General features: G+C 39.1%; 1 protein-coding gene across 16 annotated transcripts in view; it reads left to right on the top strand.

The window, feature by feature from the left end:
• The window catches only part of LOC140924107 (triple functional domain protein-like), a 115,155-nt gene that overhangs the window by 62,229 nt on the left and 32,606 nt on the right, over positions 1-20,320 (top strand). For 11 of the 16 annotated variants that reach the window (XM_073374117.1, XM_073374108.1, XM_073374113.1 and 8 more), the window contains 17 exons: positions 733-924; positions 1,749-2,084; positions 6,761-7,120; positions 7,609-7,728; positions 8,404-8,595; positions 8,759-9,136; positions 9,903-10,037; positions 10,928-11,119; positions 13,992-14,134; positions 15,020-15,086; positions 15,790-15,896; positions 17,062-17,131; positions 17,626-17,718; positions 17,920-18,012; positions 18,729-18,773; positions 19,475-19,552; positions 19,785-19,820. In XM_073374117.1, coding sequence (XP_073230218.1) covers positions 733-924; positions 1,749-2,084; positions 6,761-7,120; positions 7,609-7,728; positions 8,404-8,595; positions 8,759-9,136; positions 9,903-10,037; positions 10,928-11,119; positions 13,992-14,134; positions 15,020-15,086; positions 15,790-15,896; positions 17,062-17,131; positions 17,626-17,718; positions 17,920-18,012; positions 18,729-18,773; positions 19,475-19,552; positions 19,785-19,820 — 2,637 coding nt within the window. Of the gene's footprint in view, positions 1-732; positions 925-1,044; positions 1,201-1,748; positions 2,085-6,760; positions 7,121-7,608; positions 7,729-8,403; positions 8,596-8,758; positions 9,137-9,902; positions 10,038-10,927; positions 11,120-13,991; positions 14,135-15,019; positions 15,087-15,789; positions 15,897-17,061; positions 17,132-17,625; positions 17,719-17,919; positions 18,013-18,728; positions 18,774-19,474; positions 19,553-19,784; positions 19,821-20,320 lie in introns of those variants that run through there. The other 5 variants (XM_073374110.1, XM_073374111.1, XM_073374123.1 and 2 more) reach the window with 3 other exon arrangements.

A 20,320-nucleotide genomic window follows, 5' to 3' on the forward strand; every position in this document is an offset into this window, starting at 1 on the left:
TCTTAAGCTTACTCCAGGGGGTTTCAAATGGTATTATGCCGTTATCATTCATTAAAAAACCTTACTGTAGTTAAATCACGCTATGTAAACAACTACCTTCTTGAGAAAGTTTGTTTATGTCTTCTTGTTACAAACTGTATTCGATTACTGTCTGTACATATTCAGTCCGAAAATAGTTAAATTACTTTTAACAGTTTTTGATGTTGAGATGAAGGAGGCCCCACTTTATAATTTGATTCATTTTTTATCGCAGTTATTTATCTTGAACGACTTAATTGTCAATTTAAATTTCCTTTAATTATTCTAAATTACATTATATTGGTCACGAAAATTAAAAAATAACTGAAAACCGCGGCTGATTTATAACGAAACCGTTAATATATCGTTTTTGGTTATTACAATTTTAATGTAAAGATAAAGTGATGTCTAGTTTAAAACTTCGATTTTCAATCGACAAAGCACAACAGTTACACAATAAGCTTTTCCTAGGAAGGTTTTTTCGTTATTATCTTAAACAGGGGCTATGTTTGAGACTGGAAAGAGTTAAAATATTAGTGTCTTTCCAAAACTTGTCGGCTATTTTAGGGAGTGGTGGAAAAGACGTTTCCGTGTGTTGTGCTTATGAGGTGACGTTCATCCGATTTGACTCGTGTACGTGTTAAGTTGTAGCTTAGTTTAGAAATAATCACTCGAAGAGTTGTGTCAAAAACATACTGCGGTTTTGGATTTCAGAATACGTACACAAACGCTGCCAAGTTACTGGAAGCCGCCCGGCATCTAGCGAGCTCGGGAGAGTGCAACAAGGAAGAGATCCAAAAGAGGGTGGAGTTCTTTGAAAAACGAGTCCAAGAGTTTATTGATCGTGTAAGCAGACGCAAAGCCCTGCTGAAACGAGCTGTCAACTTCTATTCCCGGACACAAAAGGTTAGTTAACGATTGTGTTCATTTCGGAGTTAATGATCAACCCTCTCTGGAGGTCGTGTATTTGTCATCAGCAGTCTCGTGTAGAATGCGCGCGGTCAAATTTCAGTTCGTTTCGTAAGTATCCTGTCCCTGGTATGATTCTTTCAACGTAACGTTTTACACGCTCTGTGTGTCCGTCTGCGCGTCGCGAGAAGACTTGATTTTGCCTTGTTTGTAAACATGTTTCCTGTGGCTCTGGTGCGACCTTTAAAAGCGTGCAACACTTGCATTAAACAGGCGAGTAGGATGGTAATTGTGTTTTCATTATACGCACTCTGTGTATTAACGTCAATCTTAATATCACAGAGGTTACGCGATCTTATCGAAATAGTTGTCTGAAACGGCCAAATTCTAATCCCTTAGAGCTGGTAGATTCAGTCTTAGCAAAATCCTTTTTCGTTTTTCACGAGCTCCTTAAAGTACGTGTCGTGAATACTATTTTTGCGTTGCAACAGGAACAAGTTGATGCCCTCATCCTGTGGCATTGTTATTTTATGTATTTTTCAGTCAGTTATTGTGCTGTCAGTCATGAGGCTTACTAATTGATATGGCTCATATCTGGCAATTCTTTGATTGCGAGTCTGCAGTGCGGCGTTTTGAGCACAGAGGCCCGCAGGCCTGGCTTTCAGCGTCGGTCATAATTGTATCGCACGGGACCTCGACACAGCTTCAACTTTTATAGTTCGCTCAGCTGAAGCGTGCAAGATATGAGCGTTGTCGAGCTAGGTACAGAAGATGATTCGACTGTTGTCTTTGTAGTAACTCTTTCGTCTTTGTTTTTCCAGCTTTCCGAACTTGTGGAACAACTTAAAGCGCAACTCGAGCTTGAAGAAGTTTCCGACAATCCCGACAACATCGCTACGGTACTCACGAATTTAAAACATCAAGGAGAAGCAACTTTGGACTCTATTCACACCGCAATTGATGAAGGAGAAACAATTATTGATGAACTTAAACTCGCCAGTTCGGAGGGCGTCGATTCAAGCTCGCTACAACACGTAGAGAAGGTTATAAAGGAGCTTGATCGAGTAAGGCGGGCTATTGAACATTCATGGACAAGAAGAAGACAACAGTTGGAATTGTGGTTACAGCTGAGAGAATTTGAACGATCTGCAAAGCTGGTATTTATACCTTTCTTAATTGTTCATGGTGTTAATCTAAGAAAAGAAATCGGATATACAACTATATGTCAAAATCGATAGCAGGCGGGATCTTAGAAATTCCTTCCCGAACATTTATTGGCGCGATCGTGCGGTGCATATTGCATTATTTACGTGTTACAAGCGGCGCGTTTGAATGAGCTAAGCTCAAACTTTGGTTGTTTGTTGTATATTCTTCGTGCTGCGGACGGAAACCGGATTGGCGTACATTCGAGATCTTGGTGTTAATCCACATTGCTTTATATGCACCACAAAAGCTTGAAACATCCTTACTAGAATGACCTACAATGAAAATAGGATCAATCCCAAGTGAAAGTAATCTTTAGTGAACAAGATTTCTGAGGCCGTGGCAAGGGTCACATTAGCGAATTTGCGTTTGAGAATATTTCTGTTGTATTGTTTTTTTTTTGGCTAGGTATAATTCCCTTTTCGAATCGTTTTCTCGGACTATTAGCTCCATCAGCGAGAGTTATCTCTCCCGAACTGTCCGGTCAGAGAATTCCAACTGTATTTAACGGTTTAAGCGTGCTTTCATGTCTACGAGTTTAGCAATTACGAAATTCTACCACGCAATTTGGGCTACAGAATTTTCGGACACAAACATCCATAATACATTAAAATTCTTATCTTTGTCTTAAGTAAATAAACATTACTAACTCGTCGGCAAATGGTGTTGCAAGAACAATGATTTGTATGCTTTGCAATATGATATGTATTACGTGTCATTCAATCGCGTACTAAAAAAAATACCAAGACATGTAAAAACAGTATGTGCTTTAAACTGCGTTCACTTCTTTTCGACATATTCCTCTGGTGGTTTACTAACAGACCATTTAGGATCTTCGCAAGAATGCCCATGTCATATGGCACCATCTTAAACATTCTACGCATCTCTGTTTGTTGTTTTAGGTCATGAACCTACTGAAGTTACATTCTTTTCAAAACAACCATCTCGAAGTTTTTTTTAGCAAGTGCAAACACTAAGTGTTTTAATTTGGGAAAATCCACTTGTTATTGAAATTACACTTTTATGCTTCATCGCTGTTTATTTCCTCAAAGTTTTCCTTTGCTAAATTAAGTTTTTTTTTGTTTGAAACCATTCACCCCTGAAGAACACTTGCACGAGTCAATTCATTTGGTTCTATTTTTACAAAATCATACGGTAAATTGGTCACGTTCAACAAAAATGTTGAATTTCATTTTGTAAAATAATCTGAATGAAAAAGAAAAAAAAAACAGTTATGACTTGGATGAACAGACTGCCGAAGTTATTTTATTTGTATGGTCACATTTAAGGATTTCCTGGTATTCAGCCGCATTTAAATTCTCCTTGTGATACTACTTCGTAATCAAACGTAACGTTTTGAGAAAGTAGAAACCTCAAAGTGATCATCAAAGGCAGTAGTGCTTTGATTTTGTTACAAATTTTTCTAATTATCACCAAGCAAATGTATGGAAATCAGTGTGGAGAATATGTATTTTAGTAGGAGAGAAATTTTTCGTATAAGTTGTTAACGCAGTTCTTATCTTGATATTTGTATGCAGCAGACGGATGTGATTGAACGTTTGACAGTTATCAACTGTCGTTAAAAAGTATCTATCTCGGCGTCCAGTTTCGTTTCATTCTTGTGCGAGATCAACCTCGTGCCAAATCGCACACTTGAAATTAATCCCTTTTAAAACCACGAGGCGTCAATTTGTCGTCTGTCGGCCTGTTTCTGCACAAACTGTTCGTCAACGCCTTCGCGTTATCGCTCTGGAGACCTGGCTCGTTTTCTAAGTTCAAAGAAATCCCCAGGAAATATTTGGAAGTTGCAGTAGTTGTGTTCTGTATTTTATTCGTAGCTAGACAATCAAGAGCCAGGTAGGGATCTTTGATGCAGCTTACATGAAGTACTTTTTAAAGACCTACAACAGAAACTTGCGGCTTCAGACCTTTCATTTGAATGGTACCACCATAATAACGATTTCATCCACAGACTCAAAAGGTAGAACCACCTTGTACAGCATAATAAACAGTACCGCAGGAAAGTACTGCTCAGTAGCTTTCAGAATGTGACACTATTATTATTTTCATCAAAAAATTCTAATATTAGAACCACCTTAAGCTTGTACAACATAATAAACAGTACCACATGGCGCTCGCCGCCATCTTGAGCCCCTGGAACAGGACATGCCCAGTGGCATGCAGCAGCTTTCATGTGAACGATGACACCCGAAGAATGTGTTCATAAAATTAAAATTTCGATCGAAGTACTTCACAAGAGGGAAGTTGAAAAGGTTAAGGACCCCGATTACTAAGATGACAAAAGTAGATAAGCGTTCAAGAAAATCCGTGTCTCGGCTAAGAGTAGGTGGTCTTAGAACATTTAAAGTTCTTACTTAGCTAGTCTACTTGAACGAGTAGTTGCAAACAATAGACAAACTTTGTACAGAAAAGTTTAAAACCTGTAGTTCCTGAATCCAAGGTATTTCCGATTGTATGCGTCTATTAATAATATATGTAAAGTTCTGTTTCTTTCAAGTGTCTTGCTAATCAAATCACGTACATATCTGAAATCTAATAGCAAAGAGCGCACTCGTGCCACAAGCTGCACTACTGGAATTTTATTTTTTGCCTTTAACCACACTTTTCTAGTCATGGCTAATGTCAAAATTCAATAACAAATCTGAACTTTATGTTACAAAATACTGTAAATCAAAGTACGTGAAAGTGCTGCTGAAGAGGTTTCATTTGTATGGTAACACCAGAGGATTTCGTCTACAGACGCAAAGTTAGAACTTCACGAAATACGTCCAAAAATTGATGCAGAAGAAGAAGAGGTTAAGTCGGTTTAGCTGTCGACAGAGATATTTTACTGGTCAAGTCTGCCGTACCCCGATAACCCTATAGCACTGTCTTATCTATGAATGCATTTGCTTCCAGAGTTCATTTGTGAACTCAGGTTAGGGTGTTAACTATTTTTTGCCTATTTTCGTTAATCATTAGGCGAGCTTAAAATAACAAACTGCCAAAGCAAGGGTCTTTTTTTTCAGAAGCTTCCGAGCAATCTAGGACAATTGCTGAGTGTTATAAATCACGCTCATACAAGTTTGAAGGAACGACTTTGGGTTCTGAGTTTTTCTAGATCGCGCTATATTTTTTTTCACTGGTATTTTTAGAGATTTTTCCAGTTGCTTTGGTATTTCAATCAATTCCGTGAGCAACTGATATGTCGGTGCTAAAATTGTGCGACCCTCTGACCCCCTTAACAAATTGATATATGGAGATTTTCGTTTTTGTGCGTGATGCTATGAAAAATCATAAAATCACGTTATTTACCTCTGAGAACTTACACTTTAAAACCAAACCTTGTCGAGCGCCCGTTCTTTCATGCTCCCATCTCTTTCAAGGGGTAGCCTGCCAGGGGAGGGAAAGGAGATTCCTTCCTCGCGCGCCCCTCGCGCTTCCCACGCGCTCCTCGCGCCTCTCACGCGCCCGAAATCCCCGTTCTCTTCCCTTTCGAACGCTTCGCACGCAGGCTATCAAGCGCCTGCTAAGTTTATTTGTACATGCGCACGCAAAATTTGTGCTGTCACGAAAGCCGTACCGGTTTGGGCTTTTGTTCATACATGAAAGCATACCAGTTATCTCCATTTAGGGCACTATTTTTGTTCCGGTTTAGGGCGTGGCCGCCGTTATGTTCCTGATAAGGGGATCGGTTATAAGCTTTTCAGTTCCAAAGAGAACGATGAAGTCTTGTAAGGGGGTTCTAGCTTGTGAGTTTGTAGACAAAATCCTACGATGCGACCTTTTTTTTTTTTTTTAAAAAAAAAAAAGAAAAATTGGAATTTTTGTTGAATTGTGGCTTAGGCAACCTCTGGAAATTTAACGGCTAAGCCTTTTTGTGTAGTAATTCTTCACTTTACTTCTGAGTTCGCATGAAAGTTTATCTAGTACAGTGTAAACGCGGCGTTAGTTTCCAGCCCTTGGTAGACACTGATTATTTGCCGCGTAACTTGTCGCAGCGTGCTTGTAATTTGCTCTAGGCGGTTATGCTCGCGTGATTTGTCAGTGACGTGCTTATATGTCCTGCTGTGGACTTGTTTTTCTCTAAAATGAACACCATAGAAAAATTACAATGCACCAGATGTAAAAACTCCCACTGTTTCGAGTTACCGGTAAGTTTCAGGGTTAGAATATGACGCAAGATACAGTGTACGTAACTTGGCCGGATGAAGTTTTGGAGTTCCGGAAGTACACAGTTGTGGTAACATGTTTATGACACTGCGTTCCTTTGAGCGATTCAGTTGTTGTAGCAATTTCGATGGAACGTTTGGTCTGAGTACCGACTATCGACGCTTTTTTTCAGTGTACTGCCCCGGATATAATCTTTGTTCGTCGTTAATCGGTTTAGGGATGTTCCTCAAAGATGTAACGGTTTTGAAAACGGATGGATTTTTTGTTTAGTAATCCGTGTACCGCCCTTGCAACGCCCGCGTTCAAAAATGTCACAAAAGCCAAGTCAAACTTAAAAAAAATACTCAAACAAACATAATCAAACAAACAAACAAGTACTCTCTAAAGAACAAACAGACAATAAATAATGTGATAAACATTGTGACATCGTTCAATAATGAGTTCCTTTTCGTTTCAGCTCAAAGATCGCTTGGAGATTTGCGAGGAGCATTTAGAAAAAGGAGTCTTAGCCCTGGATCTTCCTCGCGCAAAACAATCGCTCGCGCACCATGAGGAACAAATGAAGGACATTGAAAATGCCGCCCTGAGAACGTTCTGTCGAGGAGAAGAACTTATAGATTATTTAAAACAATCTGAGATTGAACTCCGCGTCAAAGATCCTTTGACGTTAGACAATATAGATGCACAAACGCATATTCATAATTTACTAGAAGTTTTACATCGTAAAAGGAGAGATCTTCGGGATCTAGCGGAGGAAAGAAAAATAAAGTTGGAGCAAAATTTATTATTACGGCAGTTGGAGAGTGATGCTAAGCAGGTGAGTGAAATGATCAATATTAAATTTCTCCTTGCGGCGACAAGGTTACAATGGAAGTGGTGAGTATTAAATAATTGCTCATTTATTGAGACCTCAGCAGGGTCAGGTCCAAGGATAAAGGGATAATATCAGTCACGGTGGGGTTAAAGTTCTCCCTACAGGGCTGTAGTGGGGTCTATTTTTGTGCCAGTCTGTCATGGTGGGGTTAAAATTCTCCCTACAGGACCGTGCTGGGGTCTGTTTTTGTGCCAATCAAATACTAAACACTCTAGAAACGATAAGGGAACTGATGCTGAAATGTTCCCTGCAATTGTGTCTGGGATTGTTACTGGGGACGCGCTGGTCAGCTATTGGTCAATTTTTCCCCCTGTCCTTTGTAACAGTCCCAGAAGTCTTTGCGAAAGTTAACTCGGCCCAGTTCCCTCCGCGTTTCTAAAGTGGCGAATTCAGTGGTGTGTTTCTCGTTACTAATTCGGTATTCTTCGTAGGTTATCGGTTGGGTTCGGAATGGCGAAGCTATGCTTTACGCCAGCACCGAACTTGGAACATCACTGTTCGAAGCTGAAGCACTCCTGAGGCAACATGAAGAGTTCCAGAGAGCTATTGAGGTAATGCTCACTTCTTAACCCTTAGTCCCAATAGTGACTAACTGCAATTTTCTCCTAACAAGATCCGTACATTGTCATGAGGTGAGGTTATGAGAATTAATAAAATGATCACCTAAAAGAAAATACTTTGATCTTTTATCAAATTCTCTTAACTAATTCTTTAAGGAAATGTCTAGAGATCAGTTTGGAGAATTTGTACGTGGATATTGGGGCTTAAAGGGTTAAACGATTCGTACCCACAAATGAGCGCGTCGATTCTTAACTCCCTGGACACAAGTGTACATGAATCATAACTGAACATGCCGAGTGTGTAAATCGCGCGTGAGAACGAGTGAATGTTTATTTGACCATCTATTTCTCGCGTTTGCTGCCTTGATGGAAATATTTCTGTTGTTTTGTACAGTAAACTACTGCTTCTGTGGTGCCTGTTTGTAGAATTTCAGTGTAACCGCAAGGGCATCTAAAACAGAGAAAAGGAAAACGCGTGTGACTAAGTTTGGATTAGCTCTGGTTATATCGACTGGTTGAGAAATTGGCGCGAAATTTTGCCGCCAGTCACCAAGAATAGCAGAGCTCAACTATAGTGATAGGGAATGTACCTGTCAAACACGACTGAAAACTGTTCTGTTGAGTGAAATAAGGCTTTGAACTGATAGTGTTCCTCTTTGTTACTAGAAAACTTGCCAGAGCGCTTCTGAGGTTCAACAAAGGGCAGACAAGCTGATCAAAGATGGCCACTTTGATCCTGATGCCATCTGGAACTGCTCCGAGAACATGAGAAGAAGGTGGCAGCTGCTGATGAGTAAATCAGAGGAAAGACGAAAAGTAGTTACTGCTTCTTATAGCTTTTTCAAGTCTGCTGAACAGGTAACCACAACATGAATCACTCAATACGCTGATTGATCAATTTTGGGTTTCTGGAAAACTGCTCACCCACCTCTCCCCTAAGCCAACATAAACGTTCAATTTGTTGGAAGAACTTTGATTATTGTCATTATTAACACACTTTCCGCCATATTCTTTCTAAAAGGCGTCCTCACTTATGGAGCGTCTATCTCGGGAATACAAACTCGAGGAAGGAGACCCATGCAGCAAATTGATCGAAACAGATCCGCTGAAACGCCTCGAGGCCATGAAAGCAATTGTACAAAGCTACGATGAGGACAAGGACTCCATTGCCTCGGCCCTGCAGGAAGTGAAGCGTAACGCCGACACATTTCTTGCTACGATCGCTCCTCCAAGCGACGAGCGACCGGATGTTACGACAGAGCGAATGGAGTGTCAAGTGAAAGAGGCCCAGGAACAGCTTAGAGCCCAGGAGCAGGTGGTGCTGGACGTGTGGGGAATGAGACGAACATTAGCTGATTACTGTTTACAGTATCTTGATCTGGAACAGTGTGCGAAGGAGGTTTGTTGATTACATAAACGTTAATAACCTTTCGCGCACAGGCTTGTCTAATATTTGGTGTTACACTAAAATAGTGACATTAGCACAATGAGCATGCTGCTCACAGAATTTCATCTACACACCCAAACGTAAGGGCCTCTAGTCTAGAAATTCCCAGACTTAGTCTGGTAAGATAAACAGTACCACATGAAAGAAGTGCTCAGTCAGTAGCTCTCAATTAAATGGTCGCTCCATAGGATTTCATCCACAGACTCAATAAGGTAGAACCACCTTGTACAGCATAATAAACAGTACCACAGGAAAGTACTGCTCAGTAGCTTTTATTTGTATGGTCACACCATAGGATTTCATCCACAGACTCAAAAGTTAGAACCACCTTTTACAGCATAATAAACAGTACCACAGGAAAGTACTGCTCAGTAGCTTTCATTTGAATGATCACACCGCTTTACACTGGATGAACCCTGGCTCCTCATGCGTAGCCTGTACACAGAACAGACGTTGTTTTATTTTTCTTTTCGTTCTTTTAAAAACATCGGTGAGCGCGCGAGAAAGAAAAATGGCGGTCAATAAATCCCATGCGGTTTATATTTTATCACCCGCGCTCGACTGATTTTGAACAGGATACCTCATGCGCTTCTATTTTTTCGCTCAGAGGCGGGCGCGAAAGGCAAGTGACTTCCCACCTTCCTTTGCGCGCAAATTTTTATCACGAGAGACATCTGGGTACGAGGCAGGGATGAGCCTTTTTCTTATGTTATTTCAGGCACTCGACTGGATTCACGAGAATGGTGAGTTTTATCTGTCCTCGCGGACAGGTGAAGGAGAATCGGACGCTCAAACTAAAGAGCTTCTTGATGAACATCAAGAGTTCAAAGAGGCTTCCGAGGTACATGAATTGGTGTGTGCAACTTTTTTTCGTTCATTTTCATTGTTATATTCATTGTGTTTTCATTATCACTTGTGCAAGTCACTGTAACGGGAACCAAAACATTTTTTGTTTTTTGTCTACCCACGTCGCGTGGATATGTGTTCATTTTCATTAATTTTGCTCCCCGCCACGAAAAACCCGGGAAAGCTAATCGTGGCAAGATATTTACAGGCAAAATCATTGCGTCCAAATTTTACAAAAACGGGAGATTTCCCTGGGCACTCACTAAACCTGCTTCAGAAGCAATTCACTTCCTAACTTCTGATTGGTCAGAAAGTTCTGGCCATTCAGAGGCAGAGTAATGAAACGCCTTTGGGAATTGGTCGGTAAGTGCGCAGGGCTCTTCGCCCTTATTCTCTATTTTCCAATTCCCCATAATACACTCTGTTTGCCCCCCAAATTTTGCATAAACCATTGTTTTTAAATGCTCCTGGGAGTATTGCATTTTCCCAAGAGCATTTAAAAACAATGGTTTATGCAAAATTTGGGGGGCAAACAGAGTGTATTATGGGGAATTGGAAAATAGTCAATAGAGTGTTTTCACTCACGTGGCCAGCATATATGCAAATTTATTGGAACAAAAGAAAGCGTTTGCACAAGGAAAGAGTTCAACTCCCAGAGGACTGGTTTGGGACACCAATATGGCCGCCGTGACGTCATGTGAAAACACTCTATAAACGGTGAATATTCTGTCCCGATTACGTGTCTCTGGGTACTTTTCCGAGGTTAAAAAGTTTCCACTAATTTTTGATGTTTTGTGTGAAAAGTTGTTTTAGTGTTGTTGTTTTTTTTTCACCTTTTTATGCCTCTGCTTTATCGACTGGGAGTACTTTTTTAACGTTTTTTTCCTTCTTACACAGCAAATCCGTGAGAGAGTGAAATCAATGTTACATCAAGCTGAGACGTTGATCGCCAAGTCGTGTTATCATGGAGACGGCATTAGGCAATGGGCCACAGCCGTAGAGAAGAGATACAAAGACTTTGCACGGCGGATGAAAAAATACCGCACTAAACTGGAGAACAAGCTTGGTTACACTGCAACTGATCAGGAGGTATGTACCTTTCTAGTTTTTTTTTTTTTTTTTGCATTGTAAGTAGGTTATAGGTTATATATCATTCTTTCTCTGCATTGTAAACCCAAAAACGTTTTATACGGGGAGGGTCCGCCCCGAGGTCCAACCCCTTACCCTTTTATACACCAATTTTGACGGAAAAGGTACCTCTTTCGTATACCTTCTATTGACAAATGGTACCCCTTTCACAAACCTAGAGTTTAGAACTTTGCATCCCTTTTAACTGTACAAATGCATTGTCTTTGAAATATGGATACATGATTAAAAAAAAAAAACAGGACTCTCTCTCGACTTTTTCACTGTTTAAAACGCATCTGTTAGCCCTTTTCGGCCTTTTACCGACCGAAATAACAGTTTTCTCGACCCTTTCAAACACCTCAACTAGTGTAATCCCTACCCTTTCATAGACTGAAGCCTGAAAAAGGTACCTAATTCGGGCGGAGCCTCCCCGTATAGGGCATTTTAGGGAGTTCCCTCCCCTCTGGACTGGTAACCGTCAGGTACTCATGACCTCATATTGATTACCTCTATAGTTCTATTTTTGTTAAGAGCAAGATATTTCTAGTCCGCTTGAATAGTTTGTTTAATGGTTGCGATGTTACAAAATAGTTGGCGCGGCTGCTATGTCTGTCGCCTTTTTGGGGAAATTTTTAGGAAGCGCTGTATTTTGCAAGAAACACTTGTTATTGTCTTTTCTCTACCCTGTGTATGTAAAGCATCCGTTTAGAAGTCTTTTCGATGTTCACTTTGTTTATCGTGATTGCATGATTGTCATGGATTGATACGGCTTTCTTCCAATTCACCATAGGGCATTTTTTTGTATCGAAATTGTACAAGTCACGCTAGTTGAATTAAAGCAAATCAAGTCAATACAACGAGTGCAATATTTTACCTCCTAAACACGCAAAACTGAATGTCGTACATGTACTGGTCCAAAACACGTTTACTCGGCGAATTCAGCAGGTTTCAAGATGTGTACTTAATTGGTGTTTGCTGATAATTTGCGGTTTGTTGTCATTACGACTAACACATTTATACATGAATGAATTTACTTTCTTTATTCTAAAAATGACAGCTTGGTTTTATCGCTTTATCGTATTTATGCTGCCATTCTTAAAGAGTTTGCGGTAAAAAATAGACCTCACAGAAAGCCCTCCTGCTGGAATTACTATTAAAGAATGATTATGGCTTAGTCGATTTGTTTAGTTTATGGGATTTTTCCCCAAATTTCTAGAATTGCAAGGTGAACTGACAGAAATAAAATCAAACGCTTTTATGAAAGTAACTTGATTCGTCATTCTTATTTTACAAGAACGAACTTTGTATTTTTGTAGATTTGAACTAAGCAGCTGCTAACGAGGATTAAAATAAAACCCACGATTATAATGAAAAGATACATGTAGGGTTTAAAATACAAAGACGAGAATAACAATGAAAACTTTCAACAAAGACGATTTGAATTGAAGATAGCGTTGCAGTCGCATTTTAAAGCAATATATTTAAAAGTTTATGTTTCCTTTTAAAGCCTCGTTTCATCGCATCCATCACCAATCCTCTGTCTTACATATATTGAAGGCAGCCTAATATTACTTATCCCATAAATTTTACATAACAAAGAGAACACGTTTCGAAACTTTATAAAAGAAAAAGACGTGCTAACGTCAAGTCCAGCAACACCCAGAAACCAGATTGGTTGAATACCAGTAGTTATATTATTTCGAAGTTTTTATTTGTTTTTTCAAAAAGCTGTGTTATATTACCAAATCATTATTCTTAAATTTTGCATTTATTTACATATTAATATAATATAAATGTACAGCACATCAAAAGAGTGTTAGACCAAAAATTGTCGGTTTACCGGCATGGTTATTTCGATAGGACTAAGTTAAATTTACTTATAAGATTTAAAAGCTCGTTTTCCTAAAAGACTCGGAATTTATCTGACCGCATTTTTTCTTTGTTTCCGAGTTGAATTCTTTTCGCAGGTAACATGTTTTATTAAGCCGGTCGGCGTGTGGCTCTTTTCCGGTTTTTGTATTTGGCTTTCCATAGTCTCCCGCTCGCGGTTGAATTCGTAAAGCAGAAAGCACCACCGGTCATACCATTACTAATTCATATCCGAGTCTTGGTAATTTGTGTTTCTCGCTTTTTGACGCGCTACTGAGGAGGCTGGTTCGTTTGGCTTTGACGCCATATTGCCGATCGTCTTTGCTCACAAGAGTGAATCGTTTTTTCATTTAAGCAGCTTTACTTGAAAGCTTCTCAACTGGAGATCAGATTGTCTTCAAGATCGTGGGATTTTTTGGCGCATTTTTGTGTTCAAAAAGGGAGGAGAGTTCACGGCGAATCGAATCGCCGGATTTTGACAGCGGAAATTGGATTCGTTTAGTTTCTAAAAGCGACAGATTGAAATAGTGTGAATAAAAAGAAACCTGAGACTACAGTTCAGCTATTCAATGGAAATGTGCCCGCTAATAAGCGCGTGAGAATTGAGAGCTAATTGTGGGAGTGTTTCAACAAAGAAGACTGTCTGGATTTCTGAAGTGGCCGCCACTACGTTTGGTAGAGAAGATCTATTATCAGAGACGCTACCTTCCAGAATGTGAATTTTCGCGACGAAAAATTTGACAGCAAATTCTATACCGCTATAACTAACGCTGTGTACGTCGCGAAAGAGTTAAACTGAAACAATTTACGGTATAGTTTAAGCGCGATGATCGAGCAAATGGCGGATGATTTCGACGATACTTTCTTCGAGGATGCTTACTACAGTTCGGAAGAAGAGTTCGACAACAAATACCGTTACAGCACGCTTACTTTGTTTTCCTCGCTGCTTTGTATTGATTCGCAGGATGAAGTGGAATGGCCTAGCCTGCAGTCTCTACATACACAGGACCAACAACAGCAGCAAGCATTTGCGCATAGGGAGACATCAAAAGACAGCGGTATACATGAGATGACCGAGGAGAAAAGACGTTCTGCTAAGAGAAAAGAGTGAGTATGATAAGCCGATAAACAAACCCTCAGGGGGGAGGGGAGAGGTGCAGCTTTATTCTCGGCAGAAGTGAATACAAATGTCGGCTTTTATTTGTTAATTTTCTCACCTGAGAATAAAATGTATTAGTAGAAAAAAATAGTTAGTTTAGTTTCAGACATTACATGTATGTACTTTGTTATAAGAAAATTTAATTCTTTTAAACATGGTAATATTTAATATTTTGCGTCATTCAGATTTGTCAGAAAAATGCATAAAACAAAACCGACAAATCTATTTTTGTAAACCTTTCGCAATAACGTGGCGCAGAGGATGACAATTGCAAGGCTAACGTCAAAACATGACATTTGGTATTTTTATGAAAACTACCCGGCGAAAAAGAGACAGTTGTCTTTGTAAAATTCATAGTTAAAGCTCGCGAGACTATAATGAAATTGCGAGAAAGCCATAACAAAAGCCGGAAAGACTTGTTTCCGGCCGTTTGAAATTTATTTCGTGGTTATCAGTATTTTGTTCGCAAAATGTGTTGAAAAACTGAGATATTGGCACTGATATTTTAAAAAATGTCTTTTTACGGATGATAATATTTTACATTAGTTAAATATCTATTTTAAGATCGTCTCAAAACAGTTTTTGTCATTTTATGTCCAATTTTATAATGAGACTTCATATCTGCACTGTCAAAAATTAAATTTAGTCAAGAGGTCTTTTTTTCGTGCACATTCTTCTATTTGATATTCACACAAAGGCGAAAGGAAGATAGATGCACTAACTTGTCAAAGAAAACAATTTAGTTGATATAAACCTAATTACTTGTTTAGCTTAAACATTATGTCGTGCTAATAAAAGATGAATCATTGATTTCCTGTGTCTCTTTATGCCAGGTTTATCATGAACGAGCTGTTACAAACGGAAAGAACTTACGTGGCTGATTTAAAATGTGTGATAGAGGTAAAGACAGTTAGTTTTATTTTACTAAGGCCACGTTCACTGACTTTCACATAACAGTCAGCGCGCGCCGCCGTTTCCGTTTGTTGTGACGTCAGCCTCTTGAGTATAACCGGAAGTTTGTCCAATCCCCTTCACACACCCAGAGTTTGAAGGCATGTATTGTGGTTCCAGCTTTTGACACATGTTGAAACCTTATTTTTGTGGAGTATTGTTTATTATGCTGTGTAAAGGAGGCTCTTTGAGTCTGCAGACAAAAGTTGGATGATGTGATTATTTAAAGGAAACCCGAGCAGTAGTAAAGGTTCTTTTTCTTGATACTCATTGTTTTGCAACTTATTTTACAAAATGGAATTTGTCTTTTTAATTGAAAATAAAGTTCTGAGCTGGGCAACGAATACGACACCTGCTACGAGACCCAGTTTTACGATTGAGCCGTAACCCTCGACTTGCTGCGCTTTCCTCCAAACTTCTTGACATGTTTTGCTTCTTAGGGTCTTTTTCACCATCTACGCTTTATCTTTGAATTACGCTGATCCAGACTTGGATGGGATTGAATATCTACTGTACTTTCACTGTACTCAAATCTTGCCTGGATTCAACATGCACATGTATTCCACAGCTAAAACTACATCATAAATGCCGCGCGCCTTTGCTGCAAAGTCCAAATTTCTGGAGGATTATTTTCTATGTTTATTTCGTTTAGGACTACATGACGGCGATGATGAACAATCCAGATGTCCCATCAGGTCTTGCAGGAAAAGAAAGCATCATATTTGGCAATATTGAGGACATTTTTGACTTCCATAACAAGTACGTGTACGTGAGCGTTTTTGACGCTCCTTACTTTGTACGTTTTCTTATAGCTTCATGACTTAAGGCACCTTGCTCTAGAGCTTCACGTTATTAGGGACAGCAATAATTCGTGACCTACATTAAGAGCTGAAGTGACTATGGCCCGCGTTGCAGCCAGACTTGTCAGTTTCTGGAAAACTGCCCACCTACCCCTCCCCTAAGCCAACATTAGCACTTACTTCTCACTTAGGACAAAATGTTGGCTTAGGGGAGGGGTCGGTGGGCAGTTTCCCAGAAACGTATAATGATTAGAGAACTCGATATATACAGTGATTTTGTCACAAACAGCCATGGTGAGTACTGAGACTCAACTTGTGAAAAAATTATGAGTCCCAGTCCAGAACTATTGAGGCACAGTTCATAAAAACAATGAGTGCTAGGCGGAAAATGGTTGGTCCTTTACGCAACCAGACAGTTAATCTGAAGACAGACTCCAAACCTCTGTATTAAAGTTTACTGAAATAGAAGTATACTCATTCTATTGTAAAGCACAATAAAGACTAAAAGAAGTATTAAACCTTAAACGACTGACAAGGACGGCTACAGAAATAACACTAACAGGATTTTCCTACAAAAACATCTTAACCCTTTAATCCCTATGAGTGATCAGTGTCAAATTTCTCGTCGTAATATCAATGCCTTGTAAAACAGAGTGGTCATGAGAATTACGGACATGATCACACAAGATGAATTTGCTTGAAATTTTATCAACTTCTCCTCACTTCCTCTGTAGGAAATGAATAGGGGCAACAAATGAGAATTCAAATTTTGATCTTTGGGTTTAAAGGGTTAAGACCGATCCATCGATCTTTGCGCCCTACGGGACGAATGCCATGAATTATTTGGGGATTTATATAACAAAATCACTGTAAAATATATCGGGGATTTAGAATGTCTGCGACGCAGGTTAAAGTGATTGCCTATACTATAAATACTTGTTAAGGATTCCCACTATTACGAACACACAATCTCTACCCCCAGCGCCCTCCCCTGGAGGAAGGAACCCATCTACCCCTCCCCTAACTGAACATTTTGCCCGGAGTAAGAAGTTAGACTGTTAGTATTAAAGTTGGGTCAGAGAGAAGGATTTCTCGAGATTCTTATACTGTTCGTTGTTTTACAGCACTTTCTTACAAGCTTTAGAGAAATATGAAACAAACCCTGAAGACGTCGGAGAATCATTTCAAGAATGGGTATGTTATTTTAAGTCATCACTACCTTGCAAAGTATTCTAAAGAGCAACACTAGCAAGTAATACTCAGCAGTGGCTTACTTTGAGTAGTCTTAATCAAGCCCAGTATCCACATACAAATTCTCCACACTGATCTCCATACATTTTCTAAAAGAATCAGTTGGGAGAATTTGAGAAAAGATCAAAGCACTTTTCCTTTTGTGATCATTATATTAATTCTCCTAACCATTACTCTTGACAATGTATTGTTATCTTTAGGAGAAAGTTTATGTTGGTCACACTAGGGACTTCAAGGGTTAAGGATTTACTTTAGAGGCGAAAAGGCTACAATAATATTGTGAATCGTAATAAACAGTGCTACAGGAATGCTCTGCTCATAGCTCTCACTCAAAGGTCACTTAAAGGATTTCATTTTCCACATTCATTGGCCACTGAACTTTGTTACGTTTTATGGTTGATTAACTAGAATATTCAAATAATATTTCTCCTCGACAGGGTGAATCATTCGTGTCTATGTACGTCGCTTACTGCAAGAATAAGCCCTTCTCAAACTCTCTTCTTATCGAACATGGTGGAAATTTCTTTGCGGTGAGTGAGCAGTTGATTATAATAACGAAATGGTTTTGTTTTGGTATATTCTGCCTTTTCTCATGCAAATTTTTTTGGCATTGTGGAGCCCATATCTTAAGATCGCCTATGTTTATTTTTGGGCAACCCAATTATTTATCGATTCATGTCTGACTGTTAGTGCAATAATTTTCAATGTTTTGTTAAATGTGTTTGATTTAGGACCTTCAAGCTAGTTATGGCCATGGATTATCCATCTCGGCGTATCTTATCAAGCCTGTTCAAAGAATAACAAAATACCAGCTACTTTTGAAGGTGAGTTTTGTACGTCTGCCTTTCTATTCTAACAATGGTAAAAATAACAATAACTGCAAAAAAAATCCAAATGTAGAATTGTGCAATCTCAGGAAATAAATGATTTTACATTTAAGTTCGGCCAAAAAGGTTTTATTTTAAGGGCAACACCCTAGGATTTCGTCCCCAGACTCAATAACTAATCATCTCGCCGGAACTCGATCTAGAATTGAAAAAGTCATCCTTCAGTACTTTCCCTTTTATTGCTTTTGTCGACCATCTGGGCTGCTAAAAGTTATTCTCTCCCAAGCAATTGTCTTCGGGATCTTTAAAAATCGAGCTCTTATCGAATAGAAAGATGATCTTTTACATAAAAAACCTCGAACTTAATATAGGTCAACTTAGAGGCCATAAAGTTAAATTTTTAAAGCTCGACACCGCGCGCGAATTGCCAGCTTATCAAAGAGGTCGCATGGAGTAATTTAACTATGCAGTAAATTGGTCTTAATTAAAGTATATATAGTGTAATTTGTTTAAAGCAGTTAGTCGCATTCTTGAGTTAATGAAAGAGACGATTTGTTGTTGAATCAAGTTTTCAAGTCCCCCCAATCAGTTTATTGCGTGTTCTGATATGTAGTTTAGTCGATAAACAGACCTTCATAATAAGACTTCAAGCTGCCCTTTTGTGCCGGGGAAAAAAAGAGAATTCATAACCCACCTGAGTTTTCCATTTTTAGGATCTGTTAACATGCTGTGAAGAGGGCTCCCAAACTAGTCTACAGGTATGCAAATCCAGCTCACGTTTGTTTATTCAGGCATTTGTTTTAATTTTGCTGTAGTTTTCTTTGATCTGTCGCTTCTTCTTTTCCGTAAACGGAATTTTAAACGCTACTGGAAAGCCAGTCACTGTCAACCGTTTCTGGATCATGCAGCTAATTTGAAACACTGATTGAGCAATTAAAATAATACCGATTGCTTCATAATCCATTCAATGGTGTGAATAAGGAAAATTGTTTGCCTTTTTATCGCCTTGCTTGCGTGACTGATGTTCGTCTTATTTATATATGTACGGCATTTGATTAACAAATTGTAACCACGAAAACAAAATTTTTAATAATAATGATGATGGTAACACGAATTCTGTTATTTAAGTGATGTGGTTTTAACGACACATCCTTTTGTATTAATGACGCTTTTTTCATGCAAGTATTGCGTTAAGTTCTAGGCAAAAAGATATTATTGAATGACAAATTTCAAAAAAGCTTAAGGCACTCCAGGAAAGCTAAGTTGTGGAACGTCCAAGAAAACAGTAAAAGTCGTCAGTTTTCAGTTTACACTAAAGGTATCTACAGTTTCTTTGATTTCTTAAGAATATTTTTAATGAATGAATAATTTGGGCTATTACTTCACGGGTACTTAAAAAAATAATAAACGCTTTAAAGGCGGAACTAATGAGCAATTTCTTCTCTTTTTTCGAATTCAGGCCGGTTTGGATGTGATGCTTAGTGTGCCACGCCGAGCGAACGATGCTATGTATGTGAATATGTTGCACGGATATGACGTAAGTCCCTGCTGATATTAAATTTCTTGTTCATACATGTTTCTCATGCTTGTTTTAATGTCACTGAAAGAATTTCTCTTGGAAAATTTTGTTCTTAACCCCCATTACATCTCTGATTACCTTCACAGCAATATTAGCAGGAGTATTTAGATGCTGAACACTCGGGTATTAGTGTGTTAGGGTTATTTTGCTTTGTTAGATTAACCTGCTTTTTCTTTCCTTACGTCTTTAGGAAAACATAGATTCCTTAGGAAAAGTAATATTACAGGTGCGTGGAGATTTTCTTTTGATTGTTCATTGACCCTTTCTTTTGCAAACCTGTTTTCTTTGCTTATTGAAGTCGAATGTTTCCACCATGCGTTTCATTCATCAGCAAACTTCCTTTCATGTTGATACAATTTGACCGTGTGCTACAGTGTTCTATAACGTGTGTGGGCGCGCGCCCTTCCTGTGGAAAAGAAAAGATGTGGTATGGCAAGACATTTGTCGCGAGCGGAAGTCGCCGTTATTTTGTGTTTTCTTCTTGTTGGAATACGTTTTGATCTGGCCGCAGGTTTCCTGTCACGAATCTATTAACATGTCAAAATCTTAACTCAGGAGGGAGGAATTGGAGAGAACGTTGAAGGGGAGGAGGGAGGGGGTGCTGTCTATATACACCTGTAACCTAAAGGGTAAAGGCCTTGCAGCTTAAACAAGGCCTCACGGCCGGGCTCATAGCATTGGTTCATTAGGAAAGCTATAGACGAACAAAGTAAACAGTGGAAGCTA

Source organism: Porites lutea, chromosome 14, assembly GCF_958299795.1.
Source record: "Porites lutea chromosome 14, jaPorLute2.1, whole genome shotgun sequence".
NCBI lineage: Eukaryota > Metazoa > Cnidaria > Anthozoa > Scleractinia > Poritidae > Porites > Porites lutea.